The 12,297-nt window shown below is 39.8% G+C and overlaps 1 protein-coding gene across 3 annotated transcripts; it reads left to right on the top strand.

Annotated features, from left to right (window-relative positions):
• The first annotated feature begins 1,606 nt into the window (after positions 1-1,606).
• On the top strand, positions 1,607-12,046 carry pcyt1ba (phosphate cytidylyltransferase 1B, choline a). 3 transcript variants are annotated; one of them, XM_074621998.1, is made up of 8 exons: positions 1,607-1,807; positions 7,596-7,695; positions 8,830-8,946; positions 9,077-9,228; positions 9,904-9,982; positions 10,082-10,224; positions 10,430-10,618; positions 11,247-12,046. In XM_074621998.1, exons 1-8 carry the CDS (start codon positions 1,736-1,738, stop codon positions 11,469-11,471), a joined length of 1,077 nt encoding a protein of 358 aa, XP_074478099.1. In that variant the 5' UTR covers positions 1,607-1,735; the 3' UTR covers positions 11,472-12,046. The 3 variants fall into 3 exon arrangements, with proteins under 3 accessions (XP_074478099.1, XP_074478098.1, XP_074478097.1); XM_074621997.1 differs by lacking the exon at positions 1,607-1,807 and adding an exon at positions 4,406-4,614 and having other exon boundaries at positions 11,253-12,046; XM_074621996.1 differs by lacking the exon at positions 1,607-1,807 and adding an exon at positions 4,413-4,614.
• Positions 12,047-12,297: the final 251 nt, after the last annotated feature.

Genomic DNA, 12,297 nt, shown 5'->3' with positions numbered 1-12,297 from the left:
ATATATATATATAAATATATACAGTATATATATATATATATATATATACACTGTATATTATATAATCAATTGGCTATTATAATTATATATATATATATATATATATATATATATATAAACCCCACAGATAGCTAATTAGACCACATACAACTTATAATAGCCAATTGATTAGACGTAATAAAGAAAGAAATAAAGAAAGAAATAAAGAAATATATACATTTTTGCATCTACTTCAAACATAAAAACACAATCAGAAAGGAAAATATAGTTGATGTATTCTAAAAAAAAAAATCACTCTAACAAAAAACAAAGGCATAAAAAAATATAACAATAATAATTTAATACACAGCAAACAACTATAGCTATTGTGTTAAGGGATGGGATCCTATACGCTAAGTAATGTTTCAGGTACTCCATGAATGATCCCCACATCTGGTTTCCCTTAATTTGCAATAAAGGGAAACCCCACAGACAGCAAACCCAGTAGAAATTTTAACCACTGAGGTGGTTTCAGCATATTTTCCCCCAAACACAACAAGTGTTTATGGGAATTAGTCATGCAGAGAGATATAACAAAAGTACTTTTCCACCAATATAATATATGGGCAAGTATGGTTCCAAGTAGTGAGTTCTGTATTTTCCAGGCAATAACATTATAACCTTATCCTCAAATTATAGGATTAGGCCATTTGTCTCCCTCTTCTTTTTAAGTCAATGTCTATGCCTGTGTATCCCTATGACGCTCGTTTCCATGGCAGCAGGCAGGACTTTGTAGGGCACAATGGGTTCCTGTCCCAGATTGGGGCCACAGAGACACTAACAGTGCGTCCAACAATGAAAACACAAAGCATGTTTTGTCCTTCATCCCCACCCGCCTATTTTTGGCTTTTATACCATAAATGATTGTGATAATTCATATGTTAGCCTGCTCATGTATAGGCCTACAGTAACCTATATATAGTGGGTCTATGGCAACTTTATCATATTGATTGAATTGATTGTTTATGCATCAACTGGCTAATAGTAGCCTATGGATGTTGTGTGTTGTTGTGGTTTTTTTTTTTTTTTTTTTTTTTTTTTTTGTTCTTCTTCTTCTTTGAGGTATTTTTTTATTTTCTTATCTTTTATTTATTTGTTTTCTTTGTTAGATAAGTGAAATACATGACAGGTCAAGTCTCTCTTTCTTTGAAATTCGGACTAAACATTTCATTGTATAATTTAATTATTAATATTGTTAGTCTGTCTGTATGTGTATATATGTATATATGTCTATATGTAAAATTCAATACAAATATATTATAAAAAAAAAAAATAGTAGCATATGGATCTGTGTACAGTATGAACAACAAATTAGTTGTTGTCCTTAATTTTAAGCTGTTTGTTTTTCACTTTTTAAAAATTAGGTTGCAGATTGCATAAGTAATGTATTAGCCTATAGGAAGAGGGTTGATGAATGCATAGTCTAATAGCAGTATGCACTATACTGTAAGGTCTGCTAAATGGACCGTGGCCCACAGTTGTCGCAGCTCATCAGTGGTGAGCAGCTGATCTGTCCATGTGGACAGACTGGATGGACAGACGGGCTGCTGTCCTCTCTGCTGCTCTCACCCTGCTGTGCTGGAGCAAAGAAGACTGCCTTTTTAGACTTAAACAACAAGCCAGACAGAAAAGAAAAAAAGTGGTAAACAAAATTACTTACTTATTGTATATAAATTGTTTTGTTTTTTTGGACACCATGGTGAAGCAGCGACGCGTCAGAGCGCACTCAGCTGTTGCGCCTCTTTGTTGCAGAAGAGGGGCACTAAAGGTAAGCAATGCATGCAAATTTTCGCTTACAATATAGTTATTCTAGTAGGCTATACTGTCGCCAACGGTAACGGGAAGTTTGCCAAATATGGTGAGGAAAAAAGACAGAGGAAAGTAGTTTGTGTAGTCTGAAGCTAAGAACACCATATTTCAATTTCTGTTCCAAAAAATAGTAAATAATGTCTGACGAGCAGATCAGACTACTCATTAATGGGTGTGACTGTGATGGCTAAAACAAGAGCTATGTATATTCAACTGGATACAACAGGAGACAGTGAACAAACCAAATACTGAGCTTTACAATAGTCTAAAATAGGGTAACTAATATGGTTTACCACTGAAATTCAAGATTAATCTTGTAGCCATTAGTCATATTATTTTTCCTTATCATATCCGATTGTATTTTTTTTTTTTTTTTTTTTTTTCTCAAAAGCCTAACCAAGGACAGGGTCTGCAAATTAGCTATATGGCTAGAAGTCCTATATACCTTGCATCGGTTGCACTTTAATCAAGTGTAACAATGTATTGTCCCTGTCAAATAAACTAATAAAAATAAAATAAAATACTATCCAGTCTACACAATGTACTACTTCCATGCAGACAGAGCCAATGAATAAGTAGCTATACTCAGTATCATCTCACTGATGGTGCTATGGACCACTCCACCAATCCTCACTGCTCATACTGCTGGACTGCTGTAGCTCTCCTCTGATTGGTTCTTTCTCTGGAAGCTCTCTCCTCTTTTCCGTCGCCATGGAGAGAGCTCATCAGCTCTGCGCACGAAGATCGTTTATTGAAACGATGACTCACTCAGACGATAATCCTGGACACGTAAATAATATTTCTTTTCTTTCTCACATGTCTCATTTCTGCCCCAAAAGTGTTCATTTCCCTACAGATACATGATTGGTGACTGACACAAGATCAACTGCATTGCATTTATCACTTTCACATGATTACAATAGGCTACAATTAAATTCAATTAAATTCAAACAACTTTATTAATCCCTCTAGGGGCAATTGGTTTGGAGCAGCTTGTACATAAAAACATAGATAAAATATAGTGACACACAACAACAACAACAACAACAACAACAATATATGTAAGCTAAAAATATATATATAAAAACAGGACCCAAAACGATTACTGATGTAAATTAGACTAACTAATAAATAAACAGACTGAATAAGAACAACAGAAGGATCAGTCTAATAAAGGATAAAAGGATATGTGACGGTAAAAGGATAAAAGTCCATAAGAAATATAAAATCATAGGAGCATTCAATAATCTGATTGCAGAGGGGATAAACAATCTAGAGTAGCGGTTAGTTTTACAAACCGGTAAACCATAACGACGTCCTGACATAGCAAGAATACCTATCTTTACACCAAGGCAATGCTGGCTGGGGTTGATTAATGCACAGGCTGGCCTAGGCTGCAGCCCCATATTTGCAAGAGCCCCAGATTATTATTAATTATTTAAATGTACTTCAGAGAAGAAAAAAAAAACCTTTAACCCTATTTGCCCATAAGAAACATTAAAAAAAATGAAGCAGCTAATTTGGTAGATGTGGGCCACTTCTACCCCGTCAGCTGACCTTATGAACCTGGCCCCATGATGTGACCAGGTTCATAAGGTCAACTTGGACACTACTGGACGGAATAGCGGTAACATGAAAATATGATCACGGAGCACAAAAACAAGAGCCCAACAGCAACATCTACTAAAGAAAATCCCTAAATTGACTAGATATTTCAAGGTTTAGATTAAAGGCTGTCTCAGTGTGTGTGTGTGTATATGCCAGTGCTCCCTGAGTGTTTTTTTTTTTTTTTTTTTGCTGCAAAACAAATCTACCTACGGGTACAAATAAAGTCACCTGAACCTGTGTGTACGTGTGTGCCTTGTAATATTCATAGCACGCTTTTACACAAGGCACTAAATTACTTTTTTTCTGCTAACGTTAAAGCACTATGAGTAAGGGAAAGAGTAGCCTAGGGGCACTTGACCACCTTAATCTGCCACTAACTATATGTGTCTCCTTCCCTTGTTTTAGTTCTTTATTTGTGCATATAATAAAATAAAACAAATGAGAAGAGATATACAATAACATAAATGCACAGGTGGGTTGAAAAAAAAAAACCTGAGTGCTCGTAAAAGGAACCCACCTAACATTGAAATTAAAGACAGCTGCATTACAATTTACAAACATATAAATATATTTTTTTAAATATCTAAAAGAAAGAAAAGAACAATATTTCCAAACAAGAAATGCTAGAGATAAATAGACAGGAAGGAAAAAAGAGAAAAAAATATTGTGTAATAATAGGATGATAATAACAAATTTTTGCACTGCTTTCATAAACTGTATCATTTACATAATACTGTACTCTGTCAAGAGAAGATCTCTTTTAAAAACCAGAAATTATTTTTGCACAGCCATCAATGTTACTGAACATATTTAACATTGATGCCAGATGGTACCTGGAGATTTGTGGGAGTTCATTCCTTTTGTGGTATACCAAGAAATAGCAGCAGAGTGAGACCTCTTCCCTGCCTGCTCCTCTCTGCAGCAGGGGATCAGAGAGGTTGAGGAGGAGGATGGAGGAGGGAGGAGGGAGGGCAGACAGAGAGGCAGAGTGGGAGGGGGAATAGAGGAAGGAGACAGAGACAGTGGTGAGGAGGAGGAGGAGGAGAGAGGCAGCGTCTCACTGATGCTGAGTCACATTACAGAGGGACCACAGCCGCATCCCATGAGCCTTTGGGAATCATGGAGGAGCTCGAGCACACCTGCCCCCATCCTCGGACGGTAGGGCATCTGAATGTGTTTTTCCTGTGTGTTCATGTCTTGCAGTGTGTGTGTGTGTGACAGGGAGGGCGAGGAAGACAAAGGGTCCTGCTTTCTCCCCCTGTTACGAAACAGATCCCCCCCTATAGCATGAGGCTCAGAATGCTGAGTGGACAGTGTGTGTGATGCCAAAGAAGGAGGGGGTTTACACAATGGACAACACAGCATGAATGTCCTGCTGATGGGACATTGCGGCAGTAAGGAGAGCCTTTCTCCTTTCTTCTTCCATCCTAGCATTCATGTTTGTCTCCTCATCTGTCTGTCTCCTCTGTCCTCCCTCCAACCTCTCTCGACTCTTTTGAGGCAGTGTGGTGTTTCCTCTTGTGTCCCTTCTCTTTTTCCCCCCAGCTTTAATCCTTCTTATGCCAGATGTTCTTTGCTTGTGCCAGCTTTTTTTCTGTGCACGCTCACGCCTCTCGCCCTGATAGGCCTGTGTGTCCCCTGGTGGTCAGTGAGCTTAAGCTTTCTACCATCTGCTAAGTGTTTGTAAGCCTCCCCTCTGTTCTCACCGTGCCCAAGGAATCATGGGCGATGAGGGTGCCCCCTAGCCACAACCCCTCTGCTGCTTTGTTGTTGTTGTAGCTCTGATGGCTAACATTGAATCCTGATACCTCTCTAACGGAGACACACTAGAGAAAATGTTGAACATCACCTGACACAAATGTTCAAAAGCCAATCTAAAAAACAGGTTTGAAGGATGTGCACATAAATGAGACGAGTCTCACATCTATGGCAGTGTTCAAAATGAATGCTTTCTTTGTATTCTTCTTGTAGCTATAACAAATTTTCTACCATAAGTGTCACCTGCTTTCATATTCTGTTACTTGCATGCATGTCAATTAAAATCCACTTGTCCACACTAAGATTCCAGACCTCTAAATTACCGCCCACATCTTCGATTTTTCAGCGATTCATAAAGTTAAGTGAAAGTGAAATGACATTTCATCAACTACAGCTGACCATAGGGCACAATGTGACATGAAATGTGAAAAAAGTGTCATTATTACACCAAATAAGGGAATATGTTTATGTTTTATATGTTATATGAGCTATGCATGAACAAATATATACAGTATATATTCATTTTGTCAGAGAAATATACAATATGTTATCCTACATATGTGATGGGTTTGGTTAGACATAATAGGGGGTAAGCATATGTAAATGCATTGCATTTAACCTTTACATTTAGGGTCATTTTCTGTAGTGGACGTCTGCAAGTTCAAAATCATGTTTATAAGCAATCTTCATAAAATTAGGAAAAGCCGTGAAGTAGGGCCGCACAATTAATCAAAATGTTATCAAAATCGCAATATGGCAGACTGCAATTTTCAAATCGCAAGATGAGGAGGAAATTGCAATTTTTATATATTTATATATTTATATATATATATTTGTTCAAGGCAAAATGTGTGTCAAAATACCATTTAAAATTAAATATTGACGTGCTGCAGAGATGTCCTTGCCTTAACATCATATCCTACAGACTTAAGAACACATCTTTGTTTGGTAACCATCTCCACAAAAATCACACCATAATCATTTTAATATGTTTTTCAATGAAAAGGAGAATAATGATCATACCCTCTAATATCGCAAATCATATCGCAATATCAGTGAAAATAATCCCAATTTGATATTTTTTCAAAATCGTGCAGCCCAACAGTGAAGTATCAAGATGATTAAATAATGTAAAGTTTGTTTTTTGGAGCTGCTAAAAACATCCCATGGTCTCACAGAACATGAGTGTTGAATATAGCACCTCCCAGATGTTTATGATCGCTTATTATATCATCTCTTTGCATGAAAAATGAGGTGAGGACAAGATGACCTGTTCATAGCATATGTTATTGCCTGTCATTTAGAGATGGATGACACAGGAGCTGTCCTCAGTCTGGCTGATTTATTATCAGAATTAAATATTAATGCAAGAATCTGAAAAACCTGTGTTAAAACAGGAATCATTTCTAGCCATTATTGAAAGTACCTTCTCATTAAGAAATATTTTATTTAGTAAAATCTCTTGCCTTTAGCTCCGGGTTAAAGCTCCATTTTCTTAAACAAACAAGCTCTCCAAACCTGCACTTATTATCTTTATTATTATTCAAAAAGGCTGATTAGATATTTTACGGTCCCGGTCTGTGTCCATGGAACATGTTGTCACAGACTCCGCTTTTTTTTTTTTTGTTCCTAGAGGATGTGTTGACGTCAGTTGTCCACAGAGACTGAATCTGTTTCCATTTTTTCCTCCTCCTCTCACACTCCCACACCTTTCTGCTCTGTGCAGACTCTGCTTCTCTTTTATTGGTGTGAATGAGATTCAGTGAATTTTCCCCTGCAGTCAACAGATGGCATACAAAGACCGGCTCACACACTGCAACACTTTAACCTTGATGTAGCTTTGACAAGCACTAACAAGTATCATCCATCATCTCACTTGACCTCTCTTGCTCTATTTGTCTTTGTTTCCATATCCCACCGTCTTTTGTACTTACTTTACTTTCTCAATTTACATATGAAAATGATCACTGTTTTCTCCCTGTCCATCTTATTCTTACCTTTGAATTTCATCTAATTCCTTAGAGGCCTCCACAGCAGGTCAATAGCTCTGCCCTTGTTTTTTCTGCCACATGTTAATACACACATAGGCTGCACAGGCACACTCACACACAGAGAGAGAGAGAGAGTGATCAATAACACTGAGTGCTATGTGGAGCAGGCATCAGCTGTGGTCAATAGCGTAATGGAGGTTACTGTAACAGGAGTGAGCCTGGAAAGGGAGACACATTGTGTACCACTGAAGGGATGGGGGGTGGACACGTGTTTTTCTTAATGCAGGTGTTTTACATCTGTCTCCTACGTTCATTCATTCATCCTCCAAAATAAGATGTTTGTGCTGCATTTTATCTGGCTCTTTCTTCTTCTTCTTCTCTGTGTCTCAGACTCTGACAAAACCTGCCATCTTTGCCAGGGAGACGAGCTGTGATTGTCGCGCTCCCCATGAGAAACTCACCATCGCTCAGGCCCGCAGAGGAACCCCAGGTACGGTAGACCTCCTCTTACGTGGTTTCCTCCTCTGATCCATTTCCACCAGCTTTCATGTTTATCTTCATCATATTAACTATATTTACTACTTATAATGCTACCATTACTGCCTCTGCTGTGTGGTTTTCAACTGTTATACTGTTACAATACTACAACTACTGCTCCTGTGCCTATTACTTCCTCTGATGCTACTCCTACTATCACAACAACTACTAACCTACTACATCTACTACTTCTGATGCTACTCCTACAGTAGTATCACTATCACAGCAACAACTACTACTGCTGCTGCTGATACACTTTACTAGTGATGCTAACGCTGCTGCTACTACTGCTACCTTTTCTACTATTATACTGCACTACAACTACTGCTACTACAGCTGCTACTGGCTCTGGCTCTGGCTCTGTTCTATTAAAGTGTCCCAGTGAGATTGACAGCGAGCCAGCATGCACAATACCAGAAACCTGAAATCCAAGCAGTTAAATGGAATACAGCCATCATTAATTTCATTATTTTTTGCACATATGCTTTCCTACTGTGGCAAAGTCAAAATGTCTTCCGTGAAAAATTCATTATTCCAGTGAGCCAGCATGCCCAATACAAGGGCCCTCGCCCACCTCAATGGATCAGGGCCATAATTAATGATATAAATCACACCTGTGTTTACCCTGCAATGACATGTCAAGATGGTTGCTGTGAAAAGGGCCTATTACTACTGTTACTACTGCTTTTACTGTTGCTACTCCTACACATAGATGGATTACTGAACAGGCACAGGCCCAGGGGCCCAAACTGTCAGGGGTGGATACGTACTGTATCAACCAGGAAGAGATTCAATATGACCACAAAGAAACATAAAATGAGTACAAAGAGACACAAAAAAGACTACAAAGACACCAAAACAACTACAAGAGATGCAAAACAGCTGCAAAAAGACACAAAGAGACTCACAATGACTATGAAAAGGGGCAGAACAACCACAAAGAGACACAAAGCGACTGCAAAGAAATGAAAAACGACTACAAAAAGAGGCTAAACAATGACGTGAAAGTGTGTGTGTGTGTCTGTGTATCTCACTATGATACCAGTTTTGATGAAGGTGTTGTTGTGTTGTTGTTGTGTGTTTTCAGTGGACCGGCCAGTCAGAGTCTACGCAGATGGCATCTTTGACCTGTTCCACTCTGGACACGCTCGTGCTCTCATGCAGGCCAAGAACCTCTTTCCCAACACCTACCTCATAGTAGGAGGTAGGCCAGACCCACTAAGACAACACACACACACACACATATATAAAATAACCCATACAGAGATGTCTGATTGTGATTTATGTGCTTCTGACTGTTTTGTGTGGTTTCCCCTCTCATGTGCTTGAAACAGTGTGCAGTGATGAGCTGACCCATAAGTACAAGGGTTTCACAGTCATGACGGAGATTGAACGCTATGAAGCGTTGAGACACTGCCGCTATGTCGACGAGGTTTTGAGAGACGCACCCTGGACTCTCACACCGGAGTTCCTAGAGAAACACAAGGTGTGTGTGTGTGTGGTTGTTTGCAGTATCACATCCTAAGGCCAAAAGCTCCTACCTGAGTTATGAGAAACACCTAGAAAATAAGGGGCGTGTTAGTTCTAACTTTAGGACTCTCTCTCAGTATTTTACTACTCAAAGTAGGTCCTAAATCTGAGAGACGTTACAGGCAGTCCAGAGGACTCCTAAGTCACTAAAACCTGCTTATTATGATCAGATGCTGCAGGTAATGTGCATTATCACATTTCTATTTTAGGAAAAAAAATACAATGATAAACTTTTAAAACATATTTTAATGGCAGTCGAGTTAATAGGAAAGCAAATCCGCTCACCAATAAATCAAAACAATCTAATAACACCGGGGATGACAGTTTGCACAACTGTCCGCTACTTGGATCCTGAAAAAATTAAATTTTCAGTACTGATGAACATGAAATATATCAGCTGTGTGTGAGAATTATTCCTGAAACCCGAAATGATAAATTAATAGAGCTGATTTCAAGGCTATCGACAGATTATCTGTAGAAAAGAGGAAACTGGTGAAATGAGACACTTGTGTGTTAATGATCATGTAAGTATAGGCTATATATTTTGCAAAACTGTGACCTACTGTATGTTTATGTGAGTGATTATTTACCTGTCTATCTGCCAGTGTCATGACCTTTCATTGTCCCTCAGATCGATTTTGTGGCTCACGATGACATCCCATACTCCTCAGCAGGAAGTGAGGACGTTTATAAACACATCAAGGAGGCAGGTCGGTCAGTGTGTGACACCGGGAAGATAAAATAATGCGCATTTCCTCCTACCTCGGGCAGTTTTCAAAATTCGGTGTGTTTTTATGTGTGTACGCCAGGCATGTTTGTGCCTACACAGCGGACGGAGGGAATCTCAACATCTGACTTGATTACCAGAATCGTCAGAGACTACGACGTCTACGCCCGACGCAACCTCCAACGAGGCTACACGGCCAAGGAGCTTAACGTCAGCTACATCAACGTAAGAGCATGATCAAATCTACATTGCCATAATGGAATACATATCTGTCTGTAATGCAACCACATATTGCAAGATATATATATATATATATATATATATATCTTACAAATTTAAAGAGTCAGGGTAGGAAGACTAATTTCTGATTGAGGCTCTTATTCTTCCGGGATGTGTTCATTTGTAACTCTCAACATTTAACCCCCCTCAGGAGAAGAAGTACCGGCTGCAGAACCAAGTGGACCGAATGAAGGAGAAGGTTCGCACGGTCGAGGAGAAGAGCAAACATTTTGTTTACCGCGTGGAGGAGAAGAGTCACGACCTCATTCAGAAGTGGGAAGAGAAATCCAGGGAGTTTATTGGCAACTTCCTGGAACTCTTTGGACCTGATGGGACTTGGGTAAGTACAGTAAGTCTTTGATAACTGTCACCATCATTATAATCACTGTTATCATCATCACTATATTTTCTCTAGGTTCATATTGGTCTATTGAAGATTTAGAATCAGAAGTAATATCAGATAGTATTTTCTGAGTATCCTGAGTCCTTTGTTCCTCTTTGCTACCATGTGGCTGAAAAACAAAAAGTCCATTGCTGGTGATAAGTCCTTCCATGAGGTCTTTATACTCCAAAAAGGCAGCTTTAAATCTTTAATGTAGTGACCTTTTGACCTCTTCCATGGTGGTTGCTGATTGAGAGCACTTGTAGTTTAACACCGACTGGCTTTGAGCAGCATAAAAACAGGAAATGAGGTATGTCCAAAAATGAAGTTGAAGTTGAACTCAAAAATGGGTTTAGGCAGCAGCTAGAAAAACCAGCCGTTTAAAGCTGTGTGCCTCCAATCAGCGGCACCTGGCCTTCTCTCGGCCAGGCCTTTATCCCCCATCAGCACACTCCAAGCCTGTAGAGGGCGGCAAAGCACACTGGTAAACAAATGAGAATTGGCTCCTGCAATATTAAAATGGCCCTTTTGATGCATGGACCTTTGTGCTGTTTGTACTCACATCCACTCTTTTCTCCCTGAATAGAAACAGGTGTTTCAGGAGCGCAGTGGACGGATGCTGTCCTACGCTCTGTCTCCCCGAGGGTCGCCCTGCAACAGTCCCCCCCGCGAACTGTCCCCCCTGCGCTCTCCCTCACCCCCGTCCCCTCCCGCCCGCTGGCACAATGCACGGCCCTCGCCCCCGTCCTCCCCCAAAGGAGCGTCTGCCTCCATAAGCAGCATGAGTGAAGGTGATGAAGATGAGAAGTAGATGGATTGTTGAACACACACATGCACACACACACAAACACACACACATACACACACACTTCACTCACAGTACACTGCCTGAGGACTGCTCACACACACACAAACACACACGCACACAAACACTGGCTGGATACAGAAACAGTTATCCTCAAGGAAGTTGCTAATATGCAAGGCAGACGGGGATCATGGGAATTGAAGTTCTGTGCTGCAGAGCTAAGAAGCCATCACTGTCGCTGTTGTCTGGGCAACCAAGCAGACAGAAGAAAGACAAAGGAAGAAGAGGATTTACGACGTACACAGGTGTCACATATCGTAAGAATGTCCAGAATGCTTTGCAGCGTCGTTCGGGAGGATTTGCTTTGGATTGTCCAGCGCTGATATAGAGACTGTCCAACAGCCTGCTCATAATATCACCTCATTGTCTTTTTTTTGTCTTATTCTGTTTGGTTTAGCATTGTTTTAAGATGCGAAGATTTCTTGTAACTACTGTGACCACTAGATGTGAATAGGCACAAAGTTACACGACATTGCGTGTGATGTTCAGTTCAACAGCTCCTGGGAATCGACGGGATTCATTCATCACTGAGTCTTTTTGTGCTCGTTAAACTGAGTTAGGAATTAAAGAAAAGACTCTGCACACCGTAGATTAGCAGAGGTGAAGTGTTGGACGACCTCTTAGCACTAAAACACATAATCAGTGCTAGTTTGCACCACTTTAGCATAAAATCAGTGATCCACAATCCTTGATTCATTTGTTCCCACGCTGCTGTTATGTATGGAGTCATAGGAGTGCAATACGAAAAGAATACGTCTGTAAAAGAATAACA

The sequence above is a fragment of the Sebastes fasciatus genome, chromosome 21 (genome assembly GCF_043250625.1).
Source record: "Sebastes fasciatus isolate fSebFas1 chromosome 21, fSebFas1.pri, whole genome shotgun sequence".
Lineage (NCBI taxonomy): Eukaryota > Metazoa > Chordata > Actinopteri > Perciformes > Sebastidae > Sebastes > Sebastes fasciatus.
Note: the sequence above shows the minus strand (reverse complement) of the source record. Positions and strands in the feature narration are given on the sequence as shown.